The 21,064-nt window shown below is 53.2% G+C and overlaps 6 protein-coding genes across 6 annotated transcripts; 4 read left to right on the top strand and 2 right to left on the bottom strand.

The window, feature by feature from the left end:
* Positions 1–29: 29 nt before the first annotated feature.
* On the top strand, positions 30–2,184 carry CLUP02_16703 (uncharacterized protein; the record flags this gene model as incomplete). Its single annotated transcript, XM_049295621.1, has 14 exons — positions 30–76; positions 168–265; positions 341–441; positions 485–543; positions 614–673; positions 753–855; positions 1,030–1,068; positions 1,311–1,422; positions 1,480–1,563; positions 1,600–1,650; positions 1,692–1,759; positions 1,816–1,967; positions 2,032–2,075; positions 2,108–2,184. The coding sequence occupies 14 exons, from the start codon at positions 30–32 to the stop codon at positions 2,182–2,184; spliced, it is 1,095 nt and encodes a 364-aa protein (XP_049152768.1).
* Positions 2,185–2,290: 106 nt separating this feature from the next.
* On the bottom strand, positions 2,291–5,455 carry CLUP02_16702 (uncharacterized protein; the record flags this gene model as incomplete). The annotated part of the gene is made up of 13 exons (XM_049295620.1): positions 2,291–2,621; positions 2,701–2,997; positions 3,074–3,094; positions 3,161–3,273; positions 3,325–3,421; positions 3,490–3,844; positions 3,907–3,943; positions 3,985–4,070; positions 4,151–4,622; positions 4,715–4,833; positions 4,937–5,030; positions 5,127–5,282; positions 5,396–5,455. 13 exons carry the CDS (start codon positions 5,453–5,455, stop codon positions 2,291–2,293), a joined length of 2,238 nt encoding a protein of 745 aa, XP_049152767.1.
* A 423-nt stretch (positions 5,456–5,878) lies between these two features.
* Positions 5,879–6,373, top strand: CLUP02_16701 (uncharacterized protein; the record flags this gene model as incomplete). Its single annotated transcript, XM_049295619.1, has 1 exon — positions 5,879–6,373. The coding sequence occupies one exon, from the start codon at positions 5,879–5,881 to the stop codon at positions 6,371–6,373; it is 495 nt and encodes a 164-aa protein (XP_049152766.1).
* A 1,124-nt stretch (positions 6,374–7,497) lies between these two features.
* Positions 7,498–14,000, top strand: CLUP02_16700 (ABC-2 type transporter; the record flags this gene model as incomplete). Its single annotated transcript, XM_049295618.1, has 3 exons — positions 7,498–11,965; positions 12,010–12,101; positions 12,861–14,000. The coding sequence occupies 3 exons, from the start codon at positions 7,498–7,500 to the stop codon at positions 13,998–14,000; spliced, it is 5,700 nt and encodes a 1,899-aa protein (XP_049152765.1).
* Positions 14,001–14,108: 108 nt separating this feature from the next.
* CLUP02_16699 (uncharacterized protein) lies at positions 14,109–15,425 on the bottom strand (the record flags this gene model as incomplete). The annotated part of the gene is made up of 10 exons (XM_049295617.1): positions 14,109–14,175; positions 14,269–14,305; positions 14,384–14,456; positions 14,520–14,644; positions 14,725–14,804; positions 14,865–14,923; positions 15,002–15,143; positions 15,205–15,239; positions 15,307–15,329; positions 15,398–15,425. The coding sequence occupies 10 exons, from the start codon at positions 15,423–15,425 to the stop codon at positions 14,109–14,111; spliced, it is 669 nt and encodes a 222-aa protein (XP_049152764.1).
* A 297-nt stretch (positions 15,426–15,722) lies between these two features.
* On the top strand, positions 15,723–18,076 carry CLUP02_16698 (uncharacterized protein; the record flags this gene model as incomplete). Its single annotated transcript, XM_049295616.1, has 4 exons — positions 15,723–15,864; positions 15,949–16,984; positions 17,032–17,740; positions 17,795–18,076. 4 exons carry the CDS (start codon positions 15,723–15,725, stop codon positions 18,074–18,076), a joined length of 2,169 nt encoding a protein of 722 aa, XP_049152763.1.
* Between the last annotated feature and the right edge of the window lie 2,988 nt (positions 18,077–21,064).

Genomic DNA, 21,064 nt, shown 5'->3' with positions numbered 1-21,064 from the left:
TTTCTCTCGTTTACTGAAACAAATAAAACATGCAAAAGGGCTTGGACTTGGCTCGAAAAGAAGGAGTCTTGACAGCGTGCTCTCCAGAGGGACTAGAAATCCCATCCCCGTTTTATAGCCTCGTATCAAGAAGACCCAGAATAATGACAAACTCATGGAGTTTACAGGAAGAAGCAACATTTCATGGCTGGAACCTACAACGTGAATCATGACAGGAGAACTACTCACTTGCCAAGCCAAGCCGCTGCTCATGGACTGCGGAGGAGTGGACGACAACAGCACCAAAACAAGCGATAGCAACATAAATAGCCTCGAGACCATTCACTAACGTGATTGTCAGCACTCTCCGACGTCATCCATCACGGCCAGGTACAAGGATTCAACCATCCGAAGAGACCTCAACGCAACTCATGGAGTCGCGACAAGATTTTGCATAATATCGTGACAAAGACGAGGGCGAGACGAAAGTGCCGAACACTAGCAGGGCCCCAAAAACTGCAACCAAGTCATCGACATCGCCATTGAGGGCCTCATGGTGGCGCCGTAGATCCCTTCTGCACCCCGCTGGCGGCCTTTGTAAAGTGGCCTCGTGGAGCGTGAACACTCCGCAAAGCAAGAGTGCGCCTCTCTTGAAGAGGCTGTTCGATCGGAGAGGCAAGATCTTGCGTTTCTAGTTGTGTTAAGCGACGATGGAGTGAATCTTCATGTTGCATGGATACTTGATTTATGCACCAGCAGCAGACAATCAGTAGTCTCGCCCTCCCCGCTTCTCTCCAGTATTCGCGTCTGTATACTCTCAAAGAGGGCTTTAGTGAAAGAATCCGACGTGTCTCAGTCTCAATTAACAGTGTTGTCGTAAGAGAGCCAAGGGAAAATGCACCTAGCAAGTCTGCATCAAGAGGAATTTAAATTCCATGACCCGAGGAGTCTAGCTTCAATGGCAGAGACTGTGTGGAGAGAAACATGTAGCATCTCTGCTGGCCGATAGCATTATATACTTACTTTTTCTTGATCAACACTTGCACCTAGCTACAGATTACGCCAGGAAACACAGTTGCTCAGTTCAAGGTGTTCCATGCGAGACGGGACTCATGTTACGCCTATTCACACGGGAAAGGGGCAAGGCAGCGATCAGATCGAGAAAATCCCGAGGACACTAAGATAATGATCCTTCAAAGGGGATGATGCGGAGTACACGTCGAGAATGGGAGACACAATGTACTTGCTAGATCTTCTGGAGCTAATACGTTGTTACTGAGAAAGACGTTGTACATGGGACAATACTGCAAACTAACAAAGGAGAGACACAGGACCAAGAGGCCGAAATATCACCAAAGGGTAGCCAGCGGCAGTACCGTCAGCTAGGCAAGCTCATGTTCCTAGACTTGCACGCAAGCAACACCGTCATGAGAGAACCTAGAGGTAGCATCCGACTAGCCAAGTAGATCCGTCCTCAGTATCTCTCTCCAGCATCTTCAGCATCTTTAGCTGAACATCATATGGAAGGCTTCTACTTTGTATTTGATTTCGCAAGGTATCAATTCAAGATCTGTCACGTTGCAGGTAGGGTCGCTGGCTGACTTGATCTATCGCATCAAGAGGTCTCTCAGACTAAAGGACTGAGAAATCTACAAGCTTTGGCTAGCAACTGTTCGTCTATCGTGTCTAATACTGTGCAAAGTACCCGATAGTTGACAAGTCTGGCAGTTTATACGTCTACGGAATGCTCGAGACGGACTTACAAGCCTCAACGAGCAAGGTACGTTGGGGGGGAAGGGTAGTTGTTCAAGGGAGGGAAGAGAACAAACGCCGGAGCGCTTGAGCCAGAGTGATACACACTACATCGTTGAGAGAGACACCGTACTAACAGGAATCGCCCGCTCATCATCATACATTGCCTGCTCGCTCACGTTCACATTGATGCTCCAACGACGCCGAGGTCCAACGGTGTCTCGAACGGCCCGAGAGTGCGCTCGTCGCAATAGAAATAGGCTTATGATTGTTTCGCCCGCCCAGATGCTCCCCACGAAGCCATTACCGGATTCAGCAAATCACTTGCGATGTTTGGGGAAAATGTGTGTGTATGGCTGACTAACTGACACTTGAGGGTCAATCGATGTTGAGCTACATCAGACCAACAAGAACGCCTCGTCCAACAGTCGACGATCCACGCTTAGACTGTAAAGTCTGTGTGGTCAATGTGGGAGCCAAAGAGATGGCATGCCCATGGGAGGAAACTTTGGCATAGCATATCGACTGTTTGGACGGGACGGAAATGGTCGCTTCCAGATCACGATATTAGACTTTTTGGCCGATTTACGACAACGTTTTGGGTGGAGGGGTCGTCGACGTAGATCGTCCCCGCATGTTGCCTCTTTCGGCTGACCGAGTCGGCTCCGACCGAGCGGTTGACCAAAACTCCTATACGGATATCCGTCTCGTTCAGCGGTTGAGATCCGAGAATCAGCCGCAAGCTTACCATTTGTGCCTCGACGACAGGGATGACATGTCTCCGAGGTTTCTGGAAAATCAGTGTAGTGTAATGCAGGCGCTGGCCACTTTGAGAGCAGAATAGGTAGTGGAAAGACAAGAGTAAAGAGGCCCATTGGAGGAAACTCCATCTGGGTTCTTGGCTGTCAGCATCCGGCACAAACAAGTCTGTGGATGACTCTTTCGGCGTGCAGTCAGTCGTCAGGGGACAGGGCGGTCTGTGACGAGTTCAAGCGATCATTTCTCTCGCTGGGAGCCAGTCTGAAGTCGGGTAGAAACGCCACGCTGTCGATCGGATGCTGCCGCTGGCGAGCGAATTGACATCGTTCGTTCGGGGGTGTGGGGGAGAGTAGCAAAGAAGACGAAGAGGATGAAGTGAGGATGAAGCAGCGCTGCATAAGCTTAGAGCCAGGCGTACGTGCTGCATGCTGCACCGAGTATTGGGTGGTTGAGTTGGCTTTCGCGTTCATGTTTCGTGTCGCGGCACTTGAGGCCGAGCCGATCAGGCTGATGTGGGCATGATTGCTAAAGGCGAGCGAGGTACGGAGTACGGTAGGCCATGTGCATGCGTGCGAGGCGTCACGCGAAGGTCCTCGACCAGGCTCTAGCTGACAGGAGACGGACGGACTTTTTATCAATGTGTAATTAGCGGGTCTTGGCTAGTCTTCACGACGTGAGGTGTCTGGGGTTGAGCTGTGCATTTCTCATCAGCCTTGGAAAGTCGGGGGCCAGGTGCCAGGCCAGGTCGCCAGGGTAGCGATATGTTCTGTATCCGTAGTGCTGCTATCTCTCTTGAGTCTCTTCTGGTTTGCGAGATTGAGGAACATCATGTACCTTGTCCGAGGCTTCGGCCGATTGCCGCCGAGACTCGAACGGCAGCTGCACCGTGCCACCGTCAGGTAGGACGGGGGAACGCCCACCAGGTGTGTGACTTGCGGCGGGAGGGCGCGCGGAAGGCGTGGCGGCGAGACACTAATTTAGCAAAGGAAAGTCTCCGACAGGGTGAGGCGCGAGGGTGCATTTGTCGTGGAACAGTGACTTGCTGGGCTTGAATTACTCGCAACAATTCTTGCTGACACCTCAATGGCCTGTATCCGTTGTAGAAGATAATTCGACCTGTCATTAGTGTGTCTGCTAGGCCCTCGAGTTTTTGCTTTTTGGTTCAGTTGCCATGATTTGCAGTCTAGAAGTGACTCATTCTGAAGACGGGCTTGGCGAAACGGAAATGTCCAGGGTTGCACCGGTTGCTTGATCAGCCGGAGGATAAGACGAGTGGGAGACGTCCGTAGGAGAGTGATAGGAGGCCCGTTGGAGGAAACAGGTCGGAGGGGAAACAGGGCCGTGAGATTGAAATCTCGTCAATGATCAGCGTCAACGTTGATGGAGAACCGGAGCTGATTCAACGTCCAAGAAGACCTCCGTTGCGGCGGACGAAGCCGGCGGTGGAATGCTGCTAGGACCAGGGGAGCAGGGAGGCCGCGGGGCCCGGTCCACATTGAATTGACGACTTTTTGGTGTCTCCAGGATTCGAATTGCTGCTGTGCCGAAAACCTCAGCTGAGTTGCGGTCGGAGGGTAAGACTAATTGACTGTAAAGGCTTATGTAAGGGGTCAGCGACAATCCACAATGGAAGCAGATACTAGTCGTAATTGATCCGCACGCAATTTAGCATATGAGGTCCCTGCCAGGCTGTAAGACAGTGGGTGGGCGGGATATCCGTACGAATAATACGGGTCCTCGATCCTTTGTCGCAAAAGGACTTTTAGATGTGCGGGCCTGATGCGAGATGGAGATGAATAATAATGGTTCAGATATGCTTGTTTGACTGGCGGGAGGCTAGCGGAGAAGTCGCGGAAGACTGGCGGAAGCATGGCGGGAAGTCCGTGGTGGAAAACCCGGTGAAATGACCGGACAGAATGCGTTTGGATAGAGGAGGTCTGATAAGATGGAGCGAGGATGGGAAGCCAATTGTAGAGTGCGATACTTGAATGCAAATAATGTTTGTTGCAGCTGGCAGTGATGGCGATGTGGTGGGATGGCCGTGGTTGGAGTTCGAGATCGAAACGAGAGGTGCATATTCGGAGAGAGAGACCCTTCAAACCTGGACTGCTCTTTCCCTCTTCTCTCTCTACCTAATTGGCTCGCCTTTGGAGGAAGGAAGCTGATTCAGCAGCACTAATCCAAAACAAGACACTGTAGCCCTTCTTGCCTTTTCTTTCTCCACATTTTGCCGGATGACTCGAAACCGATTGCCAGGCCCCACACTCCTGACAAGCGCGGATTTCAGATGTTTTGACTGGCCAATGTGGCTGTCCTTGGCCAGGTGGGCAGTGACCAACCAGACTGTGAGAATTCAATGTGGAAGGAACGTGAAAAAAAAAAAGAGAAGAAAGAAACCAAAAAGTCCAAGGAAAGAACACCGGGAGCAGGCAAAGCGGGGCAGGACCCCATCCCTGGTCCTGGTATTGCCGCCTTTTTACGCCGGCCGCAGACAACGCAACGTGCAGCAGCACAAACTCGGGCAGGCGCTGCTGGCTGCGCTACTGCTATCTCTCAAGTGGGGCCGCCTTCCCTCGATGTGGTGTCTCCGTTTTCTGCTGTTGTGCGTGTTCTGTGTTCGGCATTGCCATCGCAACCTGCAACATTTCTTGTTGTTTGCTTCCCCTTGTTTCTCTCCACTGTCTGTTGGCCTGCCGCGCGTGCTTAGCTGCGCATTTCGCTCTCGGAGTTTTGTAGCGCCAACTTGTTCGACGTGTCTGACCTCTATCATCGACGACCATCGCGCTGGATACCTGCGTTTCAACACTGCTGGTATCCACTTTGATCCCTTTTTTTTTTTTTTTTTTTTTTTTTTTTTTGCCTCTTCTTACTCCGTACGGAGTCTCTCATTCTTCTTTTTTCTGACTGCATCAAGGGTCAGCACACATGCTTCGGGGCCCATGGAGATCTGCTTGGAAACCTCCATGACGGGCAGGTGCTAGATGATGTTCAATTTGCATCTGCTTTTCAGATGGAAATGTTTGCAAGTCCACGTCAATGTGTCTAAAATCTCTCAACGAATTGGCTGCCGCTAACGTCTATGTTGTTCAGCTCTGCCGTTGTTGGTAGCCAGCTCTCCCACCTTATACTAGCACGACTAGTCTGACCAAAGAGGGTGTTCGAGTCCCTCGCCGGGTAGTTAGATCGTAGAGTTGCATTACACATTCGCGCACACACATACCGACGAAAAAAGTCACACACACACACACACTATACACCTCGAAAGCGTCCTTCTTCCCGATGACGCGAGCCTCTACACACGGACACTCATCATCCCATCTCATCCCACCGCTGACCGCCTCTTCTTCGTTCAAGATCGGGGACATCTGTCTGTGTACCAACGACCAAGATGCCTCGAGGCAAAACCCCGCGGCGGTTGAAAAAAGCTTACTATAGTAGAGACCGGTGCAAGCTATTGCCGTCTCTGACTCCTCCCCGATCTGCCCTCCCACGGGCCACAAGTTACAACGGTTCAAGGAACCAAGGAACCCAACGTTTGGTCTGTGACCTGGGAGGTATCATGGTGGCTCAAGATGGCTCATCATGTACTATCCGTCGACCGTCAGGACTAAGGAACACCATGCCAAGGGAACAGGATGATCCACACAGCCGTACCCCCACCACCTCATGGATGACGGCCGTCTTGCACCCTGGCACGCCTGTGTGTCTGGGTCTCCCCGACAATTTAACAGCTGCGGGTCCTCCCATCGCGCCTCCACCCTGCTGCATCGTCCGTACCTACGCAGCGCTGTTAGTCGCATCTGCACGCCTTTTTCCTGGAGCCAAGCCAAGCACGCACTTTCCAACGAGTCCCAGTCTTCCAGACTCTCACTCGTGGCGCTAATAAGGTCCTTTTAGCTGGGTACGGGAGATACGTGGATACGGTATACGGTACCTACATATCCCACTAGATGACGCCCACAACACCACCAATTCCCATGTACTCACCCAGGAAATGCTCTCTGTCTTTCTTAACAGACTAACAGCAGCCTGCCGGGAAGTATGTACCCATCACTCTGAAGACAAGGTAGTATCTATCACCCCAGTCAGGGTGCCTCGCCTTCGCCCTGCGTGCAACAATACCTCCTGAATGCCCAACATCGTGCTGTACCTCCACCTGTGACCTCGCATTACCTTACTCCGTACCTACTGCAAGTTGTTAGCTACCGGCCGGGCTTAAGACGTCCTAGATCCGGGAACCGACTCCGGCGGAAATTGTCACTCATCTTGACGCATCGTTGATTGGTAATGTTTTCTGTTTGGCTCCCGAGGTCGATCCGATAGACTGCCTGGGCGGCCCCAAGACCCTCTTTATTTATTTTTTCCCTCCTAGACCATACGGATGGATACCCAGTAACCCAGTCCTTAGGAGGTAGTTGCTTGCTGGCCCTGGTTTTCTTTCTCTTAGGTTGTTGACGGAAGCTTCTTTTATTTTTCCTCAACTCCCATTTCTCATCCATCAACTCGCTCTCGGGTCGACGGCCACTGGGATTTGCGTATTCCTCCTTTCCTCCGCCGAATGACCGCCTCTTGGTCCGAAGCGCATCTCGACAGTCAGAAACTCTGACACATACACGCTCTCTCTCTGTCACGCAGTCTCAACCCACCGGCTCTTAGCTTCCACCCTTCAGTCCTTTGATCTCTCTCTCTATTTCATCCCCTTTAACACGGCACATTGCCGCCTGACTCTTTCGCCTATTCTCCCTCTTTCTCACCATCCATCCCCACGGCACATCACCCCGTACCTCCACTTCCAACGCCTTTCCTCTCCCCGGCACGGGCCAGCCACCGCCACTTTCCGGTCGCCTGGGATCATCGTCACCACCTCTTAATACCAGCTCGACCACTCACTCACCATTAGGTTTTGTGAGACCGAGCATTAATTCAACCCAACGCGCCGTACACAAAAGACTTTGCACCGCAGTGGACAACAACACTTCGCGAATCACACATTAGCCCGTCGGTCCAATGGCGGACCAGGACTTTGAAAAGACGGAACAGGCCGTCGCAGGAGGTAGCCCCGCCGTCAACGAGAAGAACAATACGGCCGACTCAAGTACGGCCCCGCGATCCTCGACCTCCACCGCCGCCGATTCGGAACAGCAACGCGAGGAAGCTCGCCGCAACAACCCCGATGGCTTCACCGCGATCCACGCCGGTATCTCGGTTCACCAGGCCGAGGCCGAGTTTGCGGAACTCCAGCGCGAGCTGTCTGGTCACTCGCGCGCAAGCAGAGTGAACAGTCGCAACAGCCGTAGAAAGTCTGAAGATGTCGAGAAGGCTGTCGCCAACGTCAACTCGGCCACACCTTCCTCCGAGACGGATGGTGAGCAATTTGACTTGGAAGCCGTCTTGCGCGGGGGCGTCGAGGCCGAGCGCGAGGCCGGCATCAGACCGAAGCACATCGGCGCCTACTGGGACGGGCTCACGGTCAAGGGCATGGGAGGCACCACCAACTACGTCCAGACTTTCCCCGATGCTTTTGTCAGCTTTGTCGACTACGTGACTCCCGTCATGAACCTCCTGGGCTTGAACAAGAAGGGTGTTGAGGCTACTCTGCTGGACAACTTCAAGGGTGTCTGCAAGCCGGGTGAGATGGTCTTGGTCTTGGGCAAGCCTGGCTCGGGCTGCACCACGTTCCTCAAGACCATTGCCAACTGGCGCGCCGGCTACACCAGTGTTACTGGCGATGTGCTGTACGGGAAGTTCACAGCCGACGAGTTCAAGCAGTACCGAGGTGAGGCCGTCTACAACCAGGAGGACGATATCCACCACTCCACCCTCACCGTCGAGCAGACGCTGGGTTTCGCTCTCGACACCAAGGTTCCCGCCAAGCGCCCCGCCGGCATGTCCAAGAACGAGTTCAAGGAGCAGGTCATCTCCACCCTCCTGAAGATGTTTAACATCGAGCACACCCGCCACACTGTCGTCGGTGACGCTTTCGTGCGCGGTGTCTCTGGAGGAGAGAGAAAGCGTGTATCGATCGCAGAAATGATGATCACCAACGCTTGCGTTCTCTCATGGGATAACAGCACCCGTGGTCTAGATGCCAGTACGGCGCTCGACTTTGTCAAGTCCCTCCGTGTCCAGACGAACTTGTACCAGACCACCACGTTTGTATCTCTGTACCAGGCCTCCGAGAACATCTACAACCTCTTCGACAAGGTCATGGTTATTGACGCCGGAAAGCAAGTCTACCTCGGCCCCGCCACCGAGGCCCGCGCCTACTTCGAGGGTCTCGGTTTCGCCCCTCGCCCCAGACAGACCACCCCCGACTACGTTACCGGATGCACCGACGACTTCGAGCGCGAGTACGCCCCCGGCCGTTCAGCCGAGAACGCGCCCCACAGCCCCGAGACCCTCGCTGAGGCCTTCAAGACTTCCAAGTTCCAGAAGCAGATCGACAGCGAGATGGAGGAGTACAAGGCGAGACTGGCCCAGGAGACGGAGAAGCACACCGACTTCCAGGTCGCCGTCAAGGAGGCCAAGCGCGGCTCCTCCAAGCGCTCTGTCTACGCCGTCGGTTTCCACCTGCAGGTCTACGCGCTCATGAAGCGCCAGTTCGTCCTGAAGCTCCAGGACCGTTTGTCTCTGTTCCTCTCCTGGTTCCGCTCCATCGTCATCGCCATCGTCCTCGGTACTCTCTTCTTCCGCCTCGGTTCGACTTCCGCCAGCGCCTTCAGCAAGGGTGGTCTCATGTTCATCTCGCTCCTCTTCAACGCCTTTGAAGCCTTCTCCGAGCTGGCGGGTATCATGACTGGACGTGCAATTGTGAACAAGCACAAGGCGTACGCTTTCCACCGTCCGTCAGCACTGTGGATCGCGCAAATCATTGTCGATCAAGCCTTTGCAGCAAGTCGAATCATGGTCTTTTCCATCATCGTCTACTTCATGTCTGGGCTTGTCCGCGAAGCCGGGGCATTCTTCACCTTCTACCTCATGATTCTCTCTGGAAACATCGCCATGACGCTCTTCTTCCGATGCATCGGCTCCATCAGCCCCGATTTCGATTACGCCATCAAGTTCGCCGTTGTCATCATTACCTTCTTCGTCACCACCTCTGGTTACCTCATTCAGTATCAGTCTGAGAAGGTTTGGATTCGCTGGATCTACTGGGTCAACGCTCTTGGTCTTGCTTTCAGTGCCATGATGGAAAATGAGTTCAGCCGTCTGAAACTCACCTGCTCGAGCGAGTCACTCATCCCCTCGGGCCCCGGTTATGGCGACATCAACCATCAGGTTTGCACGCTTGCTGGCTCCACCGCAGGAACCACGCTCGTCGATGGCTCAGCGTATATTGCTGCTGGGTACAACTACATCAAGGGCGATCTGTGGCGCAACTGGGGTATCATCCTGGCTCTCATCGTCTTCTTCCTCCTCATGAACGTCACTCTCGGTGAACTCATCAACTTTGGGAACGATGGCAGCTCGGCCAAGGTCTACCAAAAGCCCAACGCGGAGCGTAAGAAGCTCAACGAGGCATTGATGGAGAAGAAGGCAGCCAAGCGCCGCGGCGACAAGCAGGAAGGCTCTGACTTAAGCATCAACTCGGAAGCCGTCTTGACCTGGGAGGACCTCAACTACGATGTTCCTGTCGCCGGTGGAACCCGTCGCCTGCTCAACAATGTTTACGGATACGTCAAGCCCGGCCAACTCACGGCTTTGATGGGTGCTTCCGGTGCCGGCAAGACCACTCTCCTCGATGTACTCGCGTCTCGTAAGAACATTGGTGTCATCCACGGTGACGTCCTCGTCGACGGCATCAAGCCCGGAAAGCAGTTCCAACGCAGTACCTCGTACGCCGAGCAGCTCGATCTCCACGACCCGACCCAGACCGTCCGCGAGGCCCTCCGCTTCTCCGCCCTTCTTCGCCAGCCTTACGAGACCCCCATTCCCGAGCGCTACGAATACGTCGAGGAGATTATTGCTCTGTTGGAAATGGAGCATATTGCCGACTGCATCATTGGCTCCCCCGAGTTCGGTCTGACCGTCGAGCAGCGCAAGCGTGTCACGATCGGTGTCGAACTGGCCGCCAAGCCTGAGCTCCTTCTTTTCCTTGACGAACCCACCTCCGGTCTCGATAGTCAGAGCGCCTTCAACATTGTCCGTTTCCTCAAGAAGCTGGCCGCCGCCGGACAGGCCATTCTCTGCACCATTCATCAGCCCAACGCCGCCCTGTTCGAGAACTTTGACCGTCTTCTGCTCCTTCAGAGAGGTGGCCGCACCGTGTACTTTGGTGATATCGGCCAGGACGCTGTCGTTCTGCGAGACTACCTCAAGCGCCACGGCGCCATCGCCAAGCCCACCGATAACGTCGCTGAGTACATGCTCGAGGCCATCGGAGCCGGATCCGCGCCCCGTGTCGGAAACAAGGACTGGGCCGACATCTGGGACGACAGCGCCGAGCTCGCCAACGTCAAGGACACTATCGGCCAGCTCAAGGAGCAGCGCATGGCCGCCGGCCGGACCGTCAACCACGACCTGGAGAAGGAGTACGCCAGCCCGCAGTTGCACCAGCTCAAGGTCGTCGTGAACCGCATGAACATCAGCTTCTGGCGCAGCCCCAACTACCTCTTCACCCGCCTCTTCAACCACGTCGTCGTCGCCCTCATCACCGGTCTCACCTACCTTCAACTCGACGGCAGCCGCAGCTCGCTCCAGTACAAGGTCTTCGTCATGTTCCAGGTCACTGTCCTGCCGGCCCTCATCATCAGCCAGGTCGAGGTCATGTTCCACATCAAGCGCGCCCTCTTCTTCCGCGAGAGCTCCTCAAAGATGTACAACCCCCTCACATTCGCCGCCGCAATCACCATTGCCGAGCTTCCCTACTCCATCATGTGCTCCGTCGGCTTCTTCCTTCCGCTCTACTACATGCCAGGATTCCAGTTCGACTCCTCCCGCGCGGGCTACCAGTTCTTCATGATCCTCATTACCGAGCTCTTCTCCGTCTCCCTCGGCCAGGCCTTGGCGTCCCTGACGCCCAGCCCCTTCATCTCCTCGCAGTTCGATCCCTTCATCATGATCACCTTTGCCCTCTTCTGCGGTGTCACCATCCCCGCCCCGCAGATGCCCGGCTTCTGGCGCGCCTGGCTCTACCAGCTCGAACCCTTTACGCGTCTCATTGGCGGTATGGTCGTCACCGCGCTACACGACCTCAAGGTTGCCTGCTCCTCGGTCGAGTTCAACCCCTTCACCGCGCCGCCGGGTCAGACGTGCGGCGAGTACATGCAGCCCTTCTTCGACAATGGTGGCCCGGGATACCTGGCCAACAACGATACGTCGAGCTGCGAGTACTGCGCGTACAAGGTCGGCGACGAGTTCTACACGCCTCTGGGGCTCAACTTTGATAACCGCTGGAGGGACCTCGGTATCTTTTTGGCCTTTGTCGGCAGCAACTTGATTATCCTTTTCATGGCGGTAAGCATCCCCCACTTTAGTCCCCTACTGGATGATTCAAGCAGTTACTAACGTCCTCAACAGAGCAAGTTCCTCAACTTCAACCGCAGATGATCACCCCCACCCTCAAGCCCGCTTCGCAACGCGTTTCGCATCCTGCTTGCCACTTTCCTACTGTCAGTTGATTTAACAGCATCAGCATCGTCATCACCCGATAGGTTTCCAACTCGGCCGCGTCTTTTCAACAGGCCAAGAACCATGTTTTGTGAAAAATGGAGTCTTTTGGTTTTGGGAATATCGACACCAAAATTTTCGGGAGGGTTTTGCGAATTCATATGAGAAGATAGAGGAAGCCTTCATTGCGCACAGTACACACATCACACATCGAGCCATGAGATAGCATGGCTTTTTGTCAAGAGCTTGCGAGATGTACACACGCACATCACACCCTAGCATAGAGCTTTTTACGTAATTTAATAGACACGGCCAAGAGACTGTATGTATGAATTGAGAATGAGAGCCTTTGTGAGAATTGATGTGTTGAAGGTTGAAGATTGAAGAAGACTTTTTTCTGAGATTTGAAGTGTGAAGACTGCTTGTTTTTGATGAAGCCACTCATTGCGATTATGAGGAAATCGCAATTACACCCCAAAAACCATTTCGATCCTCTGGGGTTGATGGGTAAAGAGGAGGTAGACGAAATCATCTACAATCCCTGCTAGAATTCCTCTTCGCTCGACAGTATACTGAGGTAATCTTCTGGCCGAACCGCTCATGGTTCGAGAAGCTATTCCGTTACCCCAACCCGAGAATCTGATAGCCCACACACTGATGTACCTCGATTCGTTCCTCGAAACTTGACACCCCCTCCCCGCACTCCCGTCGGGAACCCCGCCGCCGGCACCACAGAGATAGACCCCACTATCGGTCGACAGTCCTCCGCCAGCACCCCACCGCCGCACGGCGTCCTGTCACCCCCTCCTCCGGCGAACGACTTCATTGAAAACCCCGTCCGTACCGAACTTACTCTAAACTTCGGCATCTACAACCGTCCTACAAATCCTCACCATAGAATCCATTTCAAATCAATTTCCGCAGCTCGTTCACTACCTTCAATCGCCTCATTCAACCATCCACACGAGACTTACACTCAACCCGTTCCACCACTTAAAATGGCAGACCAAACCCCCCGCGCAGACCTCACAAAACGCCAAATCCCCTTCATGACCCTCGCATCAGGCGACACCGCCACCCTCCCAGGCGGACCCGCCCGCACCGCCTCCGCGTCCGACACACCCGAATCCCGCTTCGCCCTCCCGGGCACAGCAGTCCTGACAGGCGGCACCGGCGCCATCGCCCACGCCGTCGCGCGCGCGATGCTCCAGCACGGGCTGACGGGCCTCGCGCTCCTCGACCTAGACGTCTCCTCCCCCGCCGCGGAGACGCAGATCGCGTCTCTGAGGGCCGAGTTCCCGGCGACCAAGATCCTTGCCAGGAGCGTGGATGTCACGGATGAAGGGGCCGTCAAGGAAGCCATGGAGGTCGCGGCGAGCGAGCTGGACGGGATCGATTACTTGGTTTGTTTCGCGGGGGTGGTGGGCTGCCACCACGCGCTCGAGATGTCGGCCTCGCAGTTCCGGAGGATCCTGGACGTCAACACCACGGGCGCCTTCATCTGCGCGCAGGCCGCCGCGCGCGTCTTCGTGGAGCAGGGCCGCGGCGGGCGGATCGTGTTCACGGCGAGCATCTCCGCGCACAGGGTGAATTTCCCGCAGCCGCAGGCCGGGTATAATGCGAGCAAGGGCGCGCTGCTGCAGTTGAAGAGCAGTCTGGCGGCGGAGTGGGCGCGGTACGGGATCACGGTGAATAGTGTGAGCCCGGGGTACATGGACACGGTGTTGAACGAGGGGGAGGGGTTGAGGGAGGCGAGGGAGGTGTGGGCGGGGAGGAATCCGACGGGGAGGATGGGGTTGCCGGAGGAGTTGGGGGGCGTTGTGGTGATGTTGTGTAGTCGGGCGGGGAGTTATTTTAATGGGAGTGATTTGGTTGTTGATGGGGGCGGTGTTGTGTTTTAGATGGGGGTGTGGGGATGACAGATTTTGTGTAGAGGGCTGGGGGGTGTGAGAAGATGGAAGGGTTAGATAGATTAGAGGAAGATCTGCTAGAGTCCTAGACGCATTGAATCATGTTATTGAAAGATCAGCATCCGGCTGCTTGAAGAGATGGGCTAAAGAGTCTCGAAGGTTGCTTCTGAGGAGGGATCGTCACGGAATCATGAGCCTCGTTGAGTGCTTGAAACGTTTAACAACCCAATAAGAGCTCGGTGTCAATCCTCTTCCTTACTTTGAGAGCCACGCGCTCTGTACCCCTTCACTTTCATCTATTGGGCGAGATTCATTCGCTTGTCGTAAATCGGCGGTGGTGCCGTCATATGTCATCCCTTTTTCTCATCGGTGACTTCTCTTTGGTAAGTGTATTGAGGCCGAGATAGGGTAGCCTGGGGCGCCGTTAGGAGTCGTTGAATTGCCGGGCTAGACGCAGGAGAAACGCATCCAGATGAACAGGTCCCAAGCACGTATCGAGTATGGACTGACAGGAGTGGCTATGGCTCCTGTTCGGAAAAAACATTCGGCATCAAAGCTCGTTTTAGACAACGAAGCTTTGTTGAAGCTTCTTGGTTTACATGGGTCCAGAGTATATACGGCGATGAAGGCGCATCCTGGATCAGATGCAGAACAGGGAAAGGTGGCTGTGATTTGGGAGACATGGAGAGATCTATAATCAGAGGTCACACTTGACCTGATTTTGTTGACAAGGACTCCAAGCTTTCCGGGGGTCGGGAGCTGATGTTCTTCAACAGTTGGGACACTAACATGACGCTTGCCATGGTCCAGTGAGATATCATGGGCAGAAAGGCTACTTATAGTACTAGAAATCACAAGACGAACGGTTTCGCGGAGTCTAGGCCCTGCCTCCTATCCTCAGGATCCTCGGGTATCTACCAGCGTAGTTGGGTATTCCACATAAGGGTGCTGAGTGACGCCACCTACCGCGGAGCAATGTTCTCTTGGGATACTATGGGTGCGGCAAGCATGATTGAGTGTTTCTTTGATCCTCCCGAGTTGTCGACTGCCTGAGGTAGGTGAAGCAAGATCAAATTGGCTGGCGTGAGGCTTCTGCCCTTCTTCAAGTCGTTCGGGCTGTGTAGGACGCATTGCCTAGAGACATGGTACAATTTGAAATGATTTACTCATATGGATTTTGACCAAGGTAACAGACATCTTCCACATACTGTGATAATCAACGAAGCCAGTCTAATGCATTGGCAATGAGGTTGAGCAGCTCACCTGTCAAAGACGATGACTGACAGTTCACGCTCACCTTGACTGTGTGGACATCCTTGCCTTGAACACCGAAGATCGCCTGGTAGGGCTTTTTTATCCAGGTCTGCCTGGTATTGTTGGGGGTGAACCTTTCAACCAGAACTTAAGAAAGTCCATGGCTTTCAGCTATCTTCTTATTATCCGAGTGAATTTGCTCTTGGCCTGAATTCCAGCCTGCAGGACCTGACAAAGATGAAAACAGAAATTTGGATGCAATCGGCGATAAGAAGATAAGACGTCACCACCCTCCCCACCACCCCCCTTCCTGCGACCGCCGTCACGTGCACGCTAGCGTTATCGATAGTCACAGGGCAGGAATTCCTGACCTTGACGTCGGACGCCCGAATTTTCTCGATCGCTTAAGCTTCTCAACGCGTCAACACCAGGATCCACTGCACAACGCGCGCGCCCACGATGAGCTCATACAGACCATACCCGCCTCAGGGCAATGCTAGGGACGACCGCAATCGCGGTCGTTACGATTCCCGTTCTTCACATCATCAGCCGCCGCCACCTGGAGCAGGCGACAATTGGCGCAACCCGTGGCCCGAAGACCGTGAGTACAGCCACCTCTCAAGATCGCAATTTCCACCGCGGCATTTCGACCATTTTGGTGCTAACAAATGATGCAATGATATAGGCCGAAGATCAGGAGGCTACGATGGCTACAGACCCGATAACCGACCGCCTCAGGGCGACTTCACCTTCCGGATGGATAAGCCCTCTGGCGTTGGCAGCACCTCCAGAGGAGACTCGTACCGCCCCGGCGCATATCAGGGCAACGATAGAAGAAGGGCCCCACGCGCTCGGGGAGGATTCTTTCGTGGTCGCGGTAGGGGCGGGTACCAGAAGATCATCCCGGCCGAGCGCGAGCTCTTGCGCACCCGCCGCGATGGAGTCGACGAGAACCTAGTCAACGAGGAGGGCGCCGGTGTAGTATACCGCGACATCAATGACCTTTCAGACGATGAAGAGGCCGATATGGAGATCTCGGACAACTCCGACGACGACGACGAGGAATCTGGTGAGCCTTCTAGCAAGCGTGCCCGCCGCGCTGGCAACGACGAATCGGGCAACAGCGTCCCAAAATGGTCGAACCCAGACCCGTACACCGCCCTGCCCCCGCCTGATGCAGCGGAACGCAAGAAGAAGGACATGGTCAAGATGATTCGGAAGGCACGAGTCGACAAGACAGCCGCAGACAAGCTCAAGGCCAGCGCAGAAGCCGAGGAGTTCATTTCCTTCGACTTTGACGAGCCCAATGACGAGGAAGAGATCATTCTTCCTCCTTCTGAGCCACCTTCGCCCCCCCCTCCCCCTCCTCCTGGCCCCGCGCCTCCTCTGCAGTCCTCATCTGTCGCCTCGAGAATCGCACCCAGCGGTCCTCGTTCCGACCGTCCACTTGCTATTAACGGATCAGCCACGTCGACAGCGCCATCCACGCCTGGCAAGCCTTCAACTCTGCCGCCTAGGCCCGTTGCATCCAACGACGCTCTCGGCTCCCGGAAGCGCACTGTCGACGATCACATCAAGCCTCCTACCTACGCTCCGCTCAAGAAAGTCAATAAAATGCCTGTGGGTGGTGCCATCTTGTCTGAGTGGAAGGTGACCAAAGGCGAGGATCCCACGCCCTGGATCGACGCCGACCATTCCAAGACCTCGGACATCAGTGTTTGGTGAGTTGTGGCAGCGTTTAATCGGACGTAGTGTCTAACCGGGATAGGCTCCACAAGGAGATTGTCGACTTCTACGAGGTCGTACGCCCTCGCGACTTTGAGCACGAAATGCGCACACGGCTTGTGGAACGAATTCGCTCAGCGCTCAAAACTAATCGCTTCTATAAGGAATGCGATGTTCGCCCTTTTGGCTCATACATGTCTGGCCTCTACTTACCCACAGCTGATATGGACTTGGTCATCTGTGAAAGAAGTTGGCTCAATGGTGCACATTCCAACTTCTTCGGAATCAAGGCTCTGCGGAGCTTTGGCAAGTTCCTTTCGTCCAAGCGTCTGACCCATTACAACAGCATGGAGTTCATCGCAGGCGCCAAAGTCCCGCTCGTCAAGTACATTGACACCGAGACTGGCCTTCGGGTGGACATCTCCTTCGATCGCCTTGACGGTCCCCAGGCCGTCAAGACATTTATCGAGTGGAAGAAGCAGTATCCAGCCATGCCAGTTATCGTCACAATGGTCAAGCACTTTCTGGCGATGCGCGGTTTGAACGAGCCTGTCAACGGCGGTATCGGTAGCTTCACTGTAACCTGCATGGTCGTCAGCATGCTGCAGCTCATGCCCTCTGTGCAAAGTCGCAACCTTACCCCTGATCACCACCTTGGACAGATGCTCATGGAGTTCTTTGATCTCTACGGAAACAGGTTTGACTATGTCAACACGGCAATCCGGCTGAATCCTCCAGGTTATGTTCACAAGGTAAGTTCATACTGGTGACCTTGTTGAGTACGTTCACTAATGCTCTCACCGCAGCACCGAGTTCAAGACGTCGTCTACAAGAACTTTGATCGCATTTCCGTCATTGATCCCAATAACCCGGCAAATGATATCTCTGGTGGCTCAAGCAACGCTGGGCGAATTCTAGAAGAGTTCAGCATTGCACATCAGATGCTGAAGAAGAGAATGGTGCAGCTTGCCCAAGCCGGTCCACGCGCCGATGGACCTGCCAGCATACTCGAGACTATCTACGCTGGTAACTACTCTTCATTCCGTCACCAACGCGCGCACCTGCGCCAGCTGTACGACTCAAGATGAGATCCCAGCTCTTGTTGCGAGTCGCAATTCGAAAAGCATCGTTCCAACTGTTGATACAGGAAGGATGGGGGTTTCATGATATGTCGGAAGGGAAGCGAATCATCAGGCTACAGGAATCTTTTGCGCTGCATTGTTTAGACGGGCGGGGACCAAGCACCCCAGTTTGGAGACGGAGTCAAGGAGAGGCGGCTGTTTCTTTCTCACGATACCCACCCCCATATCCTGGTTGGCTTGACTTCTTGGGTCAAGTCTATTTTTTTCTTCTCTTGAAGTGTTCCCCTCTCTCCATCTTCTTTATTTTCTCTATTGTTTCGTCTCTCTTCGAAGCAAAGTTGTATGATAACGGCAGCTGGTTGGCTGCGACGAGGGGGTGTCGACGAGGATCGACTGTCACAGGACCGGTCCTTTTCTGCGCAAGCACGTCCTGGTGGCGTGTTCTTACCCCTTTCCCTGCTGGCCAGCTACCCAACGAAGCATTTGGGCCCAGCCCTAGTGGGCTCAACAATGAACAAGGACTTTTTCTACTACTTCTACTTGGCAGCGCAACCGTTCCTCCCGGGAAGCGGGAAGCGGGAAGCCTCTGCTCACTTGGCACTACTACGCTGGGCCTGCGTGGCCCGGCGACTTGCTGACGATTTCACAGATGGCAGGACCTCCTGGCAAGCTTCCTCGCGGGGGCTTGCGCAGGTGGGGGTGTGAGCGATGAGGCAGATCTTCTTACGAGAATCTGGCACGAGGACTCGCAAGCAGACAAACAACAAACAAACTCTGGCCGACGCTCTTTGGAGTTTGTCGGCCTCTTTTCTCACTGCATTTTCCGTGCCTTTGCGCATGGGTGTGGAGAGGAAGAAGTCATACCAAGAGCACATGGGTCCGGTGCAGCCTCTGCTGCCACTGGCATGCCCGAGGGTTTAGCCCAACGAAGGAGGGAAGTCCTGGACAGACTCCTCAGCCGACGAAACGTCTTACATAGCCAGAGAGTCGTTACCCTTGCAGCCTTGTAACTGCAGTCCATGCCTTCTAGAGTTTATAGGCATTTACTCATTGAAGCACCCATACTTGAACACGCCCTTGTTTGCGTTTGGCGTCTCACCAGTATTAGGGTCACTTCATTGATATCACCGCATGCTGTCTAGTTCAACATTATGACCTTGCTGTTTCCGGAGGGCAAGTTTGCGCGGGTAGTGGAAGAACTTGTAAGAATATGGAAGAGGACTACCACGGTAACGCACGCCAAGGGGTCAAATAAGCATGCAAAGGAAAGGTATATCACTTGTAGCGAAGGAGCCTTGTTAGATGACGCTGTAGGGTCTCTTGTTCCATCGAAATCTTGTTAGCGATGCAGCTTCTGAGCCCATAGGCAGTGGGCTTGGACAAGGTGCTGCTGCTTCTGCAGCCCAGGTTGGGAACCGAGGGTGCGTTCCCAGGTGAAAGAACGGATGGTTGGAAAGCCCATGCGACTCTGGGGCCAGGGTCAAGCTACCCGATGCTTGGGATTTCCGACCTTCTGGCAGAGCCAAGCAAGGTGTGCACCATCTACGTTCGATCGAAGCTTTTCGGTCCGTATGTAGTTCGTCCGGGATTCGAATACAATCACAGGATACGGGCTGATGTCCAGCACGTCGGCCACAAATTGCCGACCAAAGCAGCAAAAAGACATCAGTCAGTTCGGTCAATATGAAACCCCGCATCGGGGTAACGTTGCAGTCTCGTCTTGCTGTCGAGGAGTTGCGGGGGACCGTTGGAGGATTTGCTCGTTCGGTATCTTGTCTGGAGGGCGTACAGAGTTAGATGCAGCAGTTGGGCGTGCCGATCTCCGTAGAAGGAGCAGCAAATGACCGGTAGGACGGTGGTAGACAGGGCCCTTCTTCGGAGAGTCTGCGGTGTAATACCTAGATGCGCTAGGCGAATCATCAATTCGGAGCCCCCAAATGGGAAGTGTCGGATTGGAAGTCCAATTCGACCGCGGCATACAGCCGACTGCGCAGGGGCCAATTAGGGGCCCTATTTACGATTATTATAGCTAGCCTAACTTACGGTTAGAACCTCCTTTTTATACTTACTACGCAGATATTTATATAGTTTAATTAATCTCTTTATTAACTACGGTTCGAACTAACTACCCTATAATAGGGATACTAATACTAATTAGTAATTAAACTCTATTATTATAAATTAATAAGGTATCTTATTACGTAAAAGAGACGACTTTTTAATATTATATAGGATAAGAGATTTATACTAATTAACCTTACGGAAATAGATAAAAAAGGAGGTAATTCTTAAATACCGTACGGAATTAAGTAATCGTAGCCCTTTATTACTTACGAGAGGTTAACGTTTATTATATTAAATTACGTTAATTAACGGAACTGCTTAAGTAACTAGCCTTTTACCGTTACTCCGAGTAGCTTTTTTATTAAACGACTTTTCTACGGCCGGCCTGCGATTAGAAATTAACTAATTAAATTAGTAAAAGTATAGTATAAAAAAGCACCGCGCAATCGAAAAAGGGGATCTCTAAATATAAATATTTTTATTTAGTAATAAAGGTAACCTTATAAAAGTTATTAAGCTAAGAGATCTATAGTATATAAGAAAATTTATTATTATAAGGATCTTATAAGTACGACCTTAAGCCCGCGATCTAAACGACCTTTTTATAGCTCCCTTAACTACTCCCTAAGTATTACTTAAGAATATAATATAGGGGATAGTTTAATAAGGGAGGAGGGGATTTAGAGGTCTTAATAATATCGAGCTAAGAGTATTACGGATCTTAGAGATTAACTTAAAAAAAAAGTAGCTATTTTAAAGTAGTCCTACGACTTCTTATTAGAGTTATTATTAGCTTAAGAAAAGGCTAAAAAAACGAAGATCTAAGGGGAAAAAAAAAGAATCCTCTAGAGGGCCGCTAAAGGGCTTTTTTTTTATACTAGCTCCCGGCACGAGATTATTAATTTTAAGAAATTAACTAAAGAAGCTATT

Source organism: Colletotrichum lupini, chromosome 9 (assembly GCF_023278565.1).
Source record: "Colletotrichum lupini chromosome 9, complete sequence".
Classification (NCBI taxonomy): Eukaryota; Fungi; Ascomycota; class Sordariomycetes; order Glomerellales; family Glomerellaceae; genus Colletotrichum; species Colletotrichum lupini.
This window is presented reverse-complemented; position numbering and strand designations above follow the sequence as displayed.